Source organism: Gadus morhua, chromosome 21 (genome assembly GCF_902167405.1).
Source record: "Gadus morhua chromosome 21, gadMor3.0, whole genome shotgun sequence".
Classification (NCBI taxonomy): domain Eukaryota; kingdom Metazoa; phylum Chordata; class Actinopteri; order Gadiformes; family Gadidae; genus Gadus; species Gadus morhua.
The window spans coordinates 187,480-202,551 of record NC_044068.1 but is presented as its reverse complement, the minus strand read 5'-3'; the positions used below and the strand labels follow the sequence as shown (position 1 = coordinate 202,551).

General features: G+C 48.4%; 2 protein-coding genes across 2 annotated transcripts; one reads left to right on the top strand and one right to left on the bottom strand.

Annotated features, from left to right (window-relative positions):
* Positions 1–1,123: 1,123 nt before the first annotated feature.
* LOC115534340 (filamin-A-interacting protein 1-like) lies at positions 1,124–13,787 on the bottom strand. Its single transcript, XM_030345254.1, has 2 exons — positions 13,600–13,787; positions 1,124–1,887 (listed from the first exon to the last, which is right to left on the bottom strand). Exons 1-2 carry the CDS (start codon positions 13,660–13,662, stop codon positions 1,711–1,713), a joined length of 240 nt encoding a protein of 79 aa, XP_030201114.1. The 5' UTR covers positions 13,663–13,787; the 3' UTR covers positions 1,124–1,710.
* On the top strand, positions 9,736–11,971 carry LOC115534282 (E3 ubiquitin-protein ligase TRIM39-like). The gene is made up of 2 exons (XM_030345160.1): positions 9,736–9,866; positions 9,975–11,971. Exon 2 carries the CDS (start codon positions 9,976–9,978, stop codon positions 11,599–11,601), a length of 1,626 nt encoding a protein of 541 aa, XP_030201020.1. The 5' UTR covers positions 9,736–9,866; position 9,975; the 3' UTR covers positions 11,602–11,971.
* Positions 13,788–15,072: the final 1,285 nt, after the last annotated feature.

Sequence of the window (15,072 nt, the reverse complement as noted above, 5' to 3'; positions counted from 1 at the left end):
TATTCAGTAGAATATGTACATTATCAGAATAATATGTGTTCATTGGAATAGGTACATTCTCAGTATGTACTCAGTGGAATAGGTACATTTTCAGTATTTGAGGCAGCAGTAGCTCAGGAGGCAGAGCGGGTTGGCTGGTAACCTGGTTCGATCCCCGGCTTCTCCTAGCTGAGTGTCGAGGTGTCCTTGACAAGGTACCTACCCCTGACTGATGTTGTGATGTCGAAGACAGACATCCTGTCTGTCCTCGACAGCTGCTGCTGGAACAGAGACTTCCAACTCTCCAGCAGTAGCGCCCCAAGGCCAGATATGCGCCCAGCGGGAAAAAAATTATGATGATGATGATGACATCCTTAGTACAATATGTATTCAGTGGAATATGTACATTCTCAGTACAAAATGTATTCAGTGGAATAGGTACATTCTCAGTACAATATGTATTTCAGTGGAGTGGTTCTCAGTATGTATTCAGTGGAATAGGTACAATCTCAGTATAATATGTATTCAGTGGAATAGGTACATTCTCAGTACAATATGTACTCAGTGGAATAGGTACATTCTCAGTATAATATAGTGGGAGTGTGTTCTGCTGGTGGCTGGTCTCAGCAGCCTCGTGTGTGTGTGTGTGTGTGTGTGTGTGTGTGTGTGTGTGTGTGTGTGTGTGTGTGTGTGTGTGTGTGTGTGTGTGTGTGTGTGTGTGTGTGTGTGTGTGTGTCCCACTTTAACCGCCAGGGGGTATCTTCAAAAGATGCAAACTTTACAAAAGAAAATCCCTGAAAAAGCCGGAGGTGTACTCCCATTCACGTCTCCCTCGACTGGTTGATTTCAGTCTTTATAACAAAAATATAGATAAATATAACTTTACATTTTTCTACATATGTGTTTTGAATTGTCGTACTTATATATACACACACATATATATGACTTCCAGTTTAAGGGCAGATGATAACGGCCTTCTGAACCTCCTGTTAGGTAGAGTAGGTCTCTCTCTCTCTCGCTCTCTCTCTCTCCAAAGGGGCTTTGGAATGGGAAGCATTTCATTGCCATGGCAAGCCCAAAATGTAGAATTAAAGATATGCATATGTGCATGCAGAGCTGTGATTATTAAATATTTTGCAAAAATTAGTAAACGGAAAGAGATTACTTATTGCACGACTGTTGTGACGGTTGGCTCATATCAATAAATGGCAGAAATTGTTAATCTTACAGAATACTATATTTGATCTTTTATTGAGGTGTTCTAAAATCGAATAATTCCAAGTAATGTCTAGAAAGTGTTACTGTAGAGATAAATATTGTTTATTATGGACAGAAACATGAGAGAGTGTACATCACAGTCTCTCCACACACGATCATTCAGTGATTAGAATCCTCGGGAAGCAGCAGATAAATAAACACATGGTATAAATGTGAGTTATATTAAAATATACTCTAGCTGGCCGTCCCCAACGAGAAGGCATTACAGTCAAGGCTCGTGTAGTTCAGAATAACCAGTGCTTTGAGTCCTCTTAAACCATGCAAATGAGTCGACATCTTCGCCTGCTAAATAAAATAACATCGATAAAAATCATCATTCAACAATAATATCCATAAAATAACCAGGTTTTTATTCCACTAAATGCGGTTGGCTCTAAGCCCCGCCCACTAGCCCGAGGGGTCCGGCGGTCATCTTGTCGTTCGCGTGACCAGACGCCGTCGCCACGGAGACGCTCAGCTCTTCCCGCCCGACGAGGAGGCGAGGCCACACCCGGCCGACCTCCTCAGCTCGATCTTCATCAGCTGACCCTCGGAGCGCGACTCCATCCTGGTTACCGTGGCGAAGGCCGCGCCCACCTTGGCGGAGGTCTTCAGGCCCCTGGACATCGGGATCCGGGACGCGGCGCCGGGCTGGGGATCGAACACACGACACCGACGGACGGTCAGGAGGGTGACTGACAGGCAGTGTGGTCAGGGGGAGGGGCCTGGGGGCGGGGCCTGGGGGCGGGGCCTGGGGGCGGGGCCTGTTCACCGCTCAGGACCGCGTTCAGACGACCACTGTCCGATGTGAGGACCGCAGAGTCCCTCGCCGGCTGAACGAGACCCAAGACTCACCTGGTCAGAGGTCACCTGGACTTTGCAGGTGAACTCCTAGACTCCGCCCAGCAGGGCTGGCTGTGCAGAGAGGTCTCAAGCCCCTCCCCTCCGACTGATTGTATGTTGTACATCCTGGCACTTAATGTACACACTTATTGTGTGTTGTATTGAGCTATAGTACTTAGTTATGTAGCAGCTTATCCTAGCTATCTCTGTTGAATACAGGGAACGGGTTAACCTAGTGATTTTTGGTGATTGGCACTTGGTATTATGAACATCCTTAGGGTGCACTCACACTAGGCCATCTGGCCGCAGCCGTGTGGCCGTTTTCACACCTAACCGTGCTCAAATGGCCCCATTGTTCTCTGGCCTGCACTCACACTAGGCCATCTGGCCGTGGCCGTTGGCTGTCGCAGCTGTGGCCTGGCCACGGAAGGCTCTTGTACATACGTCATCACGTCGTAACACGTCATCACCAAGCGTCCGCTGCATGGACCATAATAAAGTCTGCCGCCAGTCAGAGTTTTAACAACAATGGATAACAACACAGAGAACACACCAACAGTTGAACCGCTTGACGCGATGTTTACCGTTTAATGGGAAAGAAGGCTCGTCGCCTTTATTATGTCCGTGGTCGTCGCATCGACTATAAGTCATCCAGCTCAGGTTGCGTAGCCGTGCATGTGCGCGTGTCGGCTCATTAGCATTTGTACCGTAGCGGCCCGTGCCGTAGCAGCACACCTCTCCCAAGCGGCCAAATTGGCCACACTGGCAGATTTGAGCACGGTTAGGTGCTAAAACGGCCACGGCCAGATGGCCTAGTGTGAGTGCACCCTTATTGTACCGACAGAGATTTATTGTTTTACTTTCTTAAGACGAAAACACTTATTGCAAGTTGCTTTGGATGAAAGCGTCGGCTAAATGCCCTAAATGTAAAAGACGTAACGGTGTGCCCAGTGAAGCTCTGTCAGGGAAGCGAGTGGCAGTCACTCATTCATCTGATCTACAGCGAGCACTCAACGGCCGTTCAATACGGTTCATAAACACACGGCCTGTTCAGCACTGAGGCTGTACCTGGGATGAAGGGGGATACAAATAAAACGAAATAGAATTTAACGTCATGCATGAACGCATGTCAACATGAATAGTGTGATGTGGTCAGCTGCTCTAGGGGGAAACACACCTCCCTTGATATCATTAAAAACCTTTCAGACCCAACTGCCATTAAAGGTGAAAAACTATACGACCGGGTGTGGGTGTGATTAGCCGTTACAAGCCGTTTTAAAAAGATGCCTCTTCTGACATCACTAGTGAGCGTGTCCACACAGAATAGGCGGACGCGCCCACCTGTGATGTAAGAAGAGGGGTCTTTTCACAACGGCTTGTAACGGCTAATCACCCTCACACCTGGTGGTATAACATGTCACCTTTAAACACTGTTTAGAGGAATGTTCTCTTTGAAACTCAACTTATTCCTCAACAAGAGCCTCTCTACAAACTGAGGAAGAAACCGTCCAATCAGAGACCAGAAGGACCCAGGCGGGGGTCACAGGTCACCGAGCAGGGGTCAGAGGTCACCAAGCGGGGGTCACATGTCACCCAGCGTGGGTCACAGGCAGGGGTGGACTGGGACAAAAATTCAGCTCTGGCATTTTCTGTCCAGACCAGCCCACTACATTATCAGCACCCTGTATGTACTTTATTAAAACAATTTAATCAAGTAGATACATCCGAATAATAGTACAGCACTGAAAATAGCAGTTTTTTTTTGTTTTTGTATTTCAAGTTTGTGTCTCTTGTGCTGCTGTCAAGAAAGGTGTGAAACCTGAACAGGAAGTTAACAGACATCCTGCGGTCGCTGCATCTCCAACCCCCATACCTACATATCTACAAAACCCTTGTTATATATCACACTTGATCCAACGCTAAATTCTCTCTTGCAGTTTTTAGTCTGTGAATGTGAAAATCTTTTGGTGTAAGCCCAGCATTAGTTAAAACCAGACTCGGACAATAATAACAAAATATCATGACAGAAATCTAAATAGAAACATATTACAGAGAGTAGCAGCATTAGAGCTGAAACTCATTTGTTTAAACTGTGACTCAGTCATTGTGAAAACATAAATAGAGAATCAAATTTTTTTTATCTGTAGCTGCGAGAAAAAGTCTATGACATGAATTACAGGTCTAAACAGATATGCATTCTCATATTAGACATTAGACTTTTTCACACAGCCATAGATAAAAACAAAAAATATAAATTCTCTATTTATGGTTATAATTAGGGCAATATATATATTGCCCTACTTCCTCGTCCCCAGCCAGCCAGCTACACTCCTCACCAAATTCATGAACTGCAAGAAACAGCAAACAGAACTTGTACTCAGCTATCCTTGAAATAAAGAAAGAATAAAGAAAGAATCTGTGTACTGAGTGACAAGTATATGTAGCCATGTAGACCTTTTGTGACGTAGTGACACTTAGTGAACAAATTGATCCGTCATGAAGGATGACTTTAGTCTTAAAAGAGCCCTAAGGCCTACCTGCATAACTGTTAATTGAACTTAAAAGAAATGCAGATGTTTGAAATTAAAAATCAATATGAAAATCTTCAACCAGGAAATAAACCTGTGTTTCAATCTGAGACGAAATTAAGAAATATACTACATTATCAGCACTAGGGGTGGGACGAGACGAACGGGGAGAACCCTGTATGTACTTTATTAAAACAATTTAATCAAGTACATACATCCGAATAATAGTACAGCACTGAAAATAGCAGTTGTTGCTTTTTTTTGTTTTTGTATTTCAAGTTTGTGTCTCTTGTGCTGCTGTCAAGAAAGGTGTGAAACCTGAACAGGAAGTTAACAGACATCCTGCGGTCGCTGCATCTCCAACCCCCATACCTACATGTCTACATAACCCTTGTTATATATCACACTTGATCCAACGCTAAATTCTCTCTTGCAGTTTTTAGTCTGTGAATGTGAAAATCTTTTGGTGTAAGCCCAGCATTAGTTAAAACCAGACTAAGACAATAATAACAAAATATCATGACAAAAATCTAAATAGAAACATATTACAGAGAGTAGCAGCATTAGAGCTGAAACTCATTTGTTTAAACTGTGACTCAGTCATTGTGAAAACATAAATAGAGAATCAAATTTTTTTTTATCTGTAGCTGTGAGAAAAAGTCTGACATGAATTACAGGTCTAAACAGATATGCATTCTCATATTAGACATTAGACTTTTTCACACAGCCATAGATAAAAACAAAAAATATCAATTCTCTATTTATGGTTATAATTAGGGCAATATATATATTGCCCTACTTCCTCGTCCCCAGCCAGCCAGCTACACTCCTCACCAAATTCATGACCTGCAAGAAACAGCAAACAGAACTTGTACTCAGTATCTGTGTACTGAGTGACAAGTATATGTAGCCATGTAGACTTTTTGTGACGTAGTGACACTTATGCCGCTTTTCCACTGCATGGTACCAGCTCGACACGACTCGACTCAGCTCGCATTTTTTGCGTTTCCACCGCGAAAACATGGTATCTGGTACCTGAAGTGGCTGCTTTTTCTAGTACCGCCTCGCTCTAGGTTCCAAGCGAGCTGAGCCGATGCTAAAAGGTGACGTCGGCAGACGGCCGGCCACTGATTGGCCAGAGAGTGTGACGAAGTCACGAGAGCGACATGGCAACCATGCTGGTAACAGCCAATAGCAGCGCCGCAGCCAACATATTCCACTTCTTCAACTTCTTCAACATGCCAGCTAATAATACGAACACGAATACCATCGCATCGATGTCCTCCATTGTTGTTATGTGGGTTCTGTCCATGTGTGGGTTGCGTAGGTGTTGTTTGCGTCGCGTACAAAAATACGTCACAGCCCTTTCGCGCAGCCGACCCCGCCCACGTCCAGGAGGTACTATTTGCGGTGGAAAAGGACCCGTGCTGCTACCGCGTCGAGTCGTGTCGTGTCGAGTCGAGCTACATGTGCGGTGGAAAAGCGGCATAAGTGAACAAATTTATCTGTCATGAAGGATGACTTAAGTCTTAAAAGAGCCCTAAGGCCTACCTGCATAACTGTTAATTGAACTTAAAAGAAATGCAGATGTTTGAAATTAAAATCATCAATATGAAAATCTTCAACCAGGAAATAAACCTGTGTTTCAATCTGAGACGAAACAAGTTGTATAGTAATCTCGCAAAGTCAAGACGAATCTCTCTCTCATCATAGAAGAACTTCTATGAGGTCAGGAAAACCTGTTTGACAGGAGATGATGGTAGCAGAGAATATAATGAGACATTTATGAATTACCAATTGTCATTTTATCACACATATAGTATGTTTCTTTATATAAACCTTTAAACATACACATATTGCATTCCTCTCACCACATGAAAGTCATCACCTCAGTAAACAATAAATGAATTGAAAGATAACAATAAATTAAATGGCAAATATTGCAAATTAAACGAATTATTTCTTATAGGTTTACTTGTATTTTGTGCTAAAATTGAAAGTATCTCATCTGTATTTACAATACAGCATGATTCTGCATCTCTATTTACAGCTCATTAGTCCATGTCAATGTTTACTGATGCTATGGCAACAAGAGACTGCTGACGTTAGAAGCTGTTAGCGAACTTAGCTAAATCATCTGAACAATAATAACCCATAATATCACAATTCGGCATATTTAAACAAAATCCACCACAACTACCAACGGTCACAGCCCTTCAACTCTGGGCTAATATGTTGTCACAAGTATGCAGTTAATGAGGTCACATCACATCACCTAATTTCATTGTACAACTGAGAACATCTCTTTTGTGCATATGACAATAAACACTTTGAATTGAATTGAATTGAATCACATTCAATGTAAAAACGTTTTGTTTTGGACATGTCTCAAAATGTAGCCAAGCTAGCCACAGGCAAACGTTACTTAGCATATATGCCTCCACTCGCTCGTCTACCGGCGCAGCAGCACCAGCTGGGGTGTTGACCCCGGCACCAAATAGGTCTGTACATTTTGAACATATAGCAGCTTCCACCCCCAGAGAGTCGCAGTTTTTCAGCGCCACCCGGGCGTTTCTTACGCTTATCCATTTTCAGCTCCGTCCCGACTCCCACGACACGACTCCGGCCCGCGCCATGAGGTCCCGCCCACCCTGTTTTGTGTTGTGATTGACAGCACTGTCTGGGCTCTCTGAGCCTGTCAGCCCATGATTGATTGACAATGACAAACATGGAGCAATAATATGTGTCGATGCTGGCCACACACTGCTAGCCCTCTGTTGCCCATTGGCCGAATTTAGAGAGAGAGAAAAAAAAAAAACAGCGGACCGGCCCACATTTGGTCAACGGCACACCGGGACGATGCCCGGTATGCCAGATCGCCAGTCCACCCCTGGTCACAGGTCACCCAGCGGGGGTCACAGGTCACACAGCAGGGGTCACGGGTCACCCAGCGGGGGTCACGGGTCACCCAGCGGGGGTCACGGGTCACACAGCGGGGGTCACAGGTCACGGGGGGTACTCACCGGCGGCTGCGTGGGCCGGCAGGTTGCCGAGGTGATGGGAGTGATGTTGATGCTGCTCGTCATCTTCCCCGTCACCGTGGCGCCGGCCTGGCGAGGTCTCCCTCCCCTCGGCCACGCCCAGCGTCCGGACGCTCAGCCCCGCCCCCCAGGGCCCCTCCCCCGGGCGCGGCCCCCCGGGGCCCAGGTGGATGTGGATCCGGTTGTCCTCGGTGGTGGTGATGTTGGACTTCCTGCTGACGGAGAGGACGGAGACCGGGGAGCGGGCCCCGGGGCTCCGGTCCGGGGACGAGGCCCTGGAGACGGTCGTTATGGTGACCGGGGAACAGCGGCCCCCCGTCGACCCGGGGCGGGGCCTTGTCCGGCGGCCCGCCCGCCTCCTTCTTCTTCATCCAGGGGATCCAGGACCTCCTGGCGGCCCCCGGCTCGGCCGCCGCCGCGGGGGGGTAGCGCTCCGGCACGGCGGGCTGCTTCAGCCCCTGCTGGCGGAGGTTGCTCATGAGGTGGTTCTCCTCCAGCACCGAGTTCCTGATGAAGCCGGCGGGCGTCTCCTCCTCCTCCTCCTCCTCCTCTTTCTTCTCCTCCTCCTCTTCCTCCCCCTCCCCCTCCTCTTCCTCCCCCCCTCCTCCCCCCTCCTCTTCCTCCCCCCCTCCTCCCCCTCCTCCTCCTCCCCCTCCTCTTCCTCTTCCTCTTCCTCTTCCTCCTCTTCCTCCGTGTAGCGCCACGGCGTCCGTCTGCATCTCCGTCTCAGGCCTTCAGTCTGTGATGTGCTGGGCTTTCATCTCCTCACATCCCATAATAATAAGCGCTGCTCCCCTCCCAGGACCCGGTCCCGGTCCCGGTCTGGACCCCGACTCCTCCTCAGCTTTCACTGGTTACCTTTCAAGACGTATTCGGTCCAGCAGAAGAAGATTCAGAACATGGATGGGTATGCCTTCTCTGTTCTAACCACATATGCTTCAGGTTACAGACTACTGACAGACAACATGACACAAAGATAATTATGCCCCATAATGTTATAGGCCTACATATCATGAAGTAGCCTGCATTTATGACTTTTTATACTGCGTTGTTATTTTATTTGATGGTGACGCCATTGGTACGTTTTGTTATTGTTTCTGTGTCCGGGAGAGGGAGTCTGATTGGCTGAGCTGGTGTCCTCGTGGTCATGTGAGTGACAAGGTGATTGACAGCTGACTGATGAGTGATGCGACACCTGATCAATCATTAGCGGGAAGAAAGAAACTTAATCCGGGGTTTAAACCTCGTCAACTGTTAGAATGTTACTTTGGACGAGACAATTAGTTTATTCATTAACCCCTTCTTCTTCTTTCATGTGATTGCGCGCGTGCACATCGGGGAGAGTTCCTACAGCAGCGTAGCGCCAATAAGCAGCTTTTTGCTCTCTGTCTTTGTTTGTTGAAAATTGTATCGGGGTTGGATAGAAAGTATTCGGGAAGAAAGTATTCGGGGAAGCCCCGGAAACCCGAGATACTTCACCGGTGGGAATATGAAGGTTTTATGAATTAAATAATTCAATTTATTATAAATGTGAAAAAAAAATTGAAATCGGTTCATCCTAGCCTGAAAAAAGGCAGAAAGAGTGTTTTCATGGTCTCTCTGGCTCAAAGTAAGAAAACCTCCAACTACCACAGTGCATTGCGCTCGCTGCCCCGCCCACCTGTCGGTCTCCCGTACGCGAGCTCCCGCCCCCTCTCATTCATTATTGGTGGAAAAATTTGCCGCCAATAGTGTGTTGCAGTCCTCGGCCCTTCTAGCGGGACAAGAGGTTTCTCCCGAAATGACGTCAAACGCGTCATTTGACGCCATTTCGGGAAAAAAATTAGATGAGAAAAGATGGGCCAAGGGGACACTGGTTTAGACTTATATTTATTTATATATTTATCTCAATAGCGATTTTATAATGATAGAACGCCGGTTCTAAATGGGTGAAGTATCCCTTTAACTCCAGATAGAAGAGAAAGAAGAGAACACACATCAACGCATTTGAATCGGCCAATGCAGCGCATGAATGCATTGCAGCCAAGTGTCTTGGGGGCGGAGCCAGGGGTTAGGGGAGGACCCAGGGGTTAGGGGCGGAGGGGAGAGGAAGTCATGTTGACGAAACGAAACTGAAGGTTCAAATCAAACGAAGCAACCGACCTGGAAGTTTTATGCTCGTTCAGGAGAAAAATAAAACGCATTTTGAAACACGCTGACGGACAGAAACAGCATCAAGGTCAGTAAAGAAGATCAACTTTGAGGGAAGTTAAAACCTCTCCTCCCGTAATGGAATGACAAGAATAATGGTATTGCTCAATACATAAACCTTGTCGTCTGTGTCTAGGATGGCCTCTGCTAACACCTCCTGGTCTGAAGAGAACTTTTCATGTTCCATCTGTCTGGATGTGTTCAGCAGCCCAGTTTCCACACCATGTGGACACAACTTCTGCAGAACCTGTATTACTAAGTTCTGGGATGAACAAGTCAAGTACAAATGTCCCGTTTGCAACGAGCTTTTCAACACAAGACCTGATTTACGGGTCAATATCCTCTTTTCAGAGATGGTTGATCGGATTGGAACGTCCCTACGAGTAAAAGAGCAGCCTTGTGTTGAACCAGGAGAAGTTCCCTGTGATGTCTGTACTGGGACCCAGCAGAAGGCCGTGAAGTCCTGCCTAATGTGTCTTACCTCTTACTGCCAAACCCACCTGGAGCCACACCATAGAGTCGCAGGCCTGAAGAAACATCGGCTGGTCGAGCCTATGGACCGTCTGGACGACAGGATGTGTAAGAAACACGACCGACTTCTGGAGCTCTTCTGCCAGACTGAACAGGTGTGTGTGTGTCAGTTCTGCACAGAGACGGACCACAAGTCACATCCTGTTATACCTCTAAAGGAGGAATATGAAATGAAGACGGCCCAGCTGGGGAAGATAGAGGCTGAAGTTAAGCAGTTGATCCAGGAGAGACAAAAAAATATTCTGGAGATTAAAGACACAGTTAAACGCATCAAAGTAGACGCAGACAGAGAGATAGCTGATGGTGTGCAGGTCCTCAATGCTCTGATGCGCCGCATTGAAAAGTGCCAGGATGATCTCAACCAAATGGTGAAAGAGAAACTGAAATCCACAGTGAAACAAGCTGAAGACCTCATCAAAGGGCTGGAGCAGGAAATAGAAGACCTGACCAATAGAAGCTCAGAGGTGAAGCAGCTCTCACAGACTAAAGACCACCTCCACTTCCTCCAGGCCTTCAGATCCCTGAAGGATCCTCCACCCACCAGGGACTGGGCCACGGTGGAGGTCCGTCCTCCGTCATACGTAGGGACCTTGAGGAGATCCCTGGATCAGCTGGAGGAGACACTGAACATGGAGATGAAGAAACAGCGTGATAATGAACTGAAGAGGGTCCAGAAGTATGAAGTAGATGTGACTCTGGATCCTGATACAGCTCATCCCTGGCTCATCCTGTCTGAGGATGGGAAACAGGTACATGATGGAGGTTTGAGGAAGGTACTCCCAGACAACCCTAAGAGATTGACATGGTGTATATATGTTCTCCTGAGGCAGAGCTTCTCTTCAGGGAGATTTTACTTTGAGGTCCAGGTTAAAGACAAGACTCTATGGTGGTTAGGAGTGGTCAGAGAGTCCATCAACAGAAAAGTTCTGACAGAGCGGACCCCTGAGAACGGTTACTGGACTCTTCACTACAACAAGGATGTGTTGTTATTTAGAGATGACCCTTGTGTCCGTCTCCCTCTGAGAGCTGAGCTCCAGAAGGTGGGGGTTTTTGTTGATTATGATGAGGGTGTGGTCTCCTTCTATGATGTGGAAGCCAGGGTTCATCTCTACTCTGCTACTGGCTGTAGCTTCAGTGAGCCTCTCTATCCACTCCTCAGCCCAGGTCCCCGTGTTTATGAAGGTAACAACTCTGCCCCCCTCATCATCTCACCTGTCAATCAAATTGACTAGGACCTTTGTTTGGTAATAAAATAATAAAATAACCAAAACAACTAATGTTGTTTCCTGAATTAGAATCTCTACTATGTGAGGTCTGAGAGAACTTTATTCATATCTTACTTTTCACTGTACTATAAAAAGATATAACCCGATATAAGACTACACTATAATGTTCAATGATTTTTATCTGATTGTTTTTTTATATTTTTAATTAATGAAAAAATTGTAATCAGATAATGTGAAACATTGATTTTGATAACATTATCATTAGTTGTTTTAACCAGATAGTTATATTCCTTTATTATTTTTGAATCATGTTTGACAACACAATACAATGTTTGTAAACTTTTGAGATTTGAATAAAAATGTTCTAAAAGTAGAATGAGGACATCTTCTGTGGAATGGTTACATTCTCAGTACAATATGTATTCAGTGGAATCGTTACATTCTCAGTACAGTGTGTGTGTGTGTGTGTGTGTGTGTGTGGGTGTGGGTGTCCCACTTTAACTGCCAAGGGGTACTCTTGTTCTTCAAACGATGCAAACTTTACAAAAGAAAATCCCTGAAAAAGCCGGAGGCGTACTCCCATTCACGTTTCCCTCGACTGGTTTATTTCAGTCTTTATAACAAAAATATAGAGATATATAACTACATTTTTCGACATACGTGTTTTGAATTGTCGTACTTATATATACACACATATATTTATGACTTCCAGTTTAAGGGCAGATGATAACGGCCTTCTGAACCTCCTGTTAGGGAGAGTTGGTCTCTCTCCCTCTCTCTCTCTCTCTCTCTCTCTCTCTCTCTCTCTCTCCCTCTCCCTCTCCCTCTCCCTCTCCCTCTCTCTCTCCCTCTCCCTCTCTCTCTCTCTCTCTCTCTCTCTCTCTCTCTCTCTCTCTCTGCGCCGGGGATCGAACACACGACACCGGCCGACGGTCAGGAGGGTGACAGGCAGTGTGGTCAGGGGGCGGGGCCTGGGGGCGGGGCCTGGGGGCGGGGCCTGTTCACCACTCAGGACCGCGTTCAGACGACCACTGTCCGATGTGAGGACCGCAGAGTCCCTCACCGGCTGAACGAGACCCGAGACTCACCTGGTCAGAGGTCACCTGGACTCTGCAGGTGAACTCCTAGACTCCGCCCAGCAGGGCTGGCTGTGCAGAGAGGTCTCAAGCCCCTCCCCTCCGACTGGTTGTATGTTGTACATCCTGGCTCTTAATGTACGCACTTATTGTGTGTTGTATTGAGCTATAGTACTTAGTCATGTAGCAGCTTATCCTAGCTATCTCTGTTGAGTACGCGGAACGGGTTAACCTAGTGATTGTTGGTGATTGGCACTTGGTATAACACTTATTGTAAGTCGCTCTGGATGAAAGCGTCGGCTAAATGCCCTTAAGGTAAATGACGTAACAGCGTGCCCAGTGAAGCTCTGTCAGGGGAGCGAGTGGCAGTCACTCATTCATCTGATCTACAGCGAGGACTCAACGGCCGTTCAATACGGTTCATAAACACACGGCCTGTTCAGCACTCTGAGGCTGTACCTGGGATGAAGGGGGATACAAATAAAACGAAATAGAATTTAACGTCGTGCATGAACGCATGTCAACATGAGTAGTGTGCCTCTTCTGACATCACTAGTAGGCGTGTCCACCTAGATGTGTGCTGGATAGATCAGTACCAGTCCACCCAGTGGACTGTAGCCAACGTTGCTCATCTGTCCGTCGTACATCTAGGCGGACGCGCCCACCTGTGCTGTTAGAAGAGGCATCTTTTCACAACGGCTGGTAACGGCTAATCACCCTCACACCTGGTGGTGTAACATGTCACCTTTAAACACTGTTCAGGGGAATGTTCTCTTTGAAACTCAACTTATTCCTCAACAAGAGCCTCTCTACAAACTGAGGAAGAAACCGTCCAATCGGAGACCAGAAGGACCCAGGCAGGTCACAGGTCACCGAGTGGGGGTCAGAGGTCACCGAGCGGGGGTCACAGGTCACGGGGGGTACTCACCGGCGGCTGCGTGGGCCGGCAGGTTGCCGAGGTGATGGGTGTGATGGTGATGCTGCTCGTCATCTTCCCTGTCGCCGTGGCGCCGGCCTGGCGAGGGGACCGGAGGACCGTCCACGTGGAGGTCTCCCTCCCCTCGGCCACGCCCAGCGTCCGGACGCTCAGCCCCGCCCCCCCGGGCCCCTCCCCCGGGCGCGGCCCCTCCCCCGGGCGCGGCCCCTCCCCCGAGCGCGGCCCCGCGGGGCCCAGGTGGATGTGGATCCGGTTGTCCTCGGTGGTGGTGATGTTGGACTTCCTGCAGACGGAGAGGACGGAGACCGGGGAGCGGGCCCCGGGGCTCCGGTCCGGGGACGAGGCCCTGGAGACGGTCGTTATGGTGACCGGGGACTTGCCGCTCAGGCCCCCGGCGGCCCCGGGCCCCGGGAGGCCGGAGGGGGGCCGCGGCACGATGGTGATGCGGGGTCTCTGCAGGCCCGGCGTGGGGATGACGGTGGTGGTGGAGTAGAAGTCCTCGGCCCGCGGGCCGCTGATCTCCAGGGTGGCCGTGCTGTTCCGGGGGTCCGGCGTCACGCGGATGTGCAGCGGCTGGCCCGCCTTCTGGGACATGGTGAGCTCCGCCCCGTGGAACAGCGGCCCCCCGTCGACCCGGGGCGGGGCCTTGTCCGGCGGCCCGCCCGCCTCCTTCTTCTTCATCCAGGGGATCCAGGACCTCCTGGCGGCCCCCGGCTCCGACGCCGCCGCGGGGGGCTAGCGCTCCGGCACGGCGGGCTGCTTCAGCCCCTGCTGGCGGAGGTTGCTCATGAGGTGGTTCTCCTCCAGCACCGAGTTCCTGACGAAGCCGGCGGGCGTCTCCTCTTCCTCTTCCTCTTCCTCTTCCTCCCCCTCCCCCTCCTCCTCTTCCTCCTCCTCCTCGTCCGTCTGCATCTCTGTCTCAGGCCTTCAGTCTGTCATGTGCTGGGCTTTCATCTCCTCACATCCCATAATAATAAGCGCTGCTCCCCTCCCAGGACCCGGTCCCGGTCCCGGTCTGGACCCCGACTCCTCCTCAGCTTTCACTGGTTACCTTTCAAGACGTATTCGGTCCAGCAGAAGAAGATTCAGAACAAGGATGGGTATGCCTTCTCTGTTCTAACCCCATATGCTTCAGGTTACAGACTGACACACAACATGACACAAAGATAATTATGCCCCATAATGCGATACATATCATGAGGTAGCCTGCATTTATGACTTTTTATACGGCGTTGTTATATTATTTGATGGTGACGCCATTGGTACATTTTGTTATTGTTTCTGTGTCCGGGAGAGGGAGTCTGATTGGCTGAGCTGGTGTCCTCGTGGTCATGTGAGTGACAAGGTGATTGACAGCTGACTGATGAGTGACGCGACACCTGATCAATCATTAGCGGGAAAAAAGAAACTTAATCCGGGGTTTAAACCTCGTTAACTGTTAGAATGTTACTTTGGACGAGACTA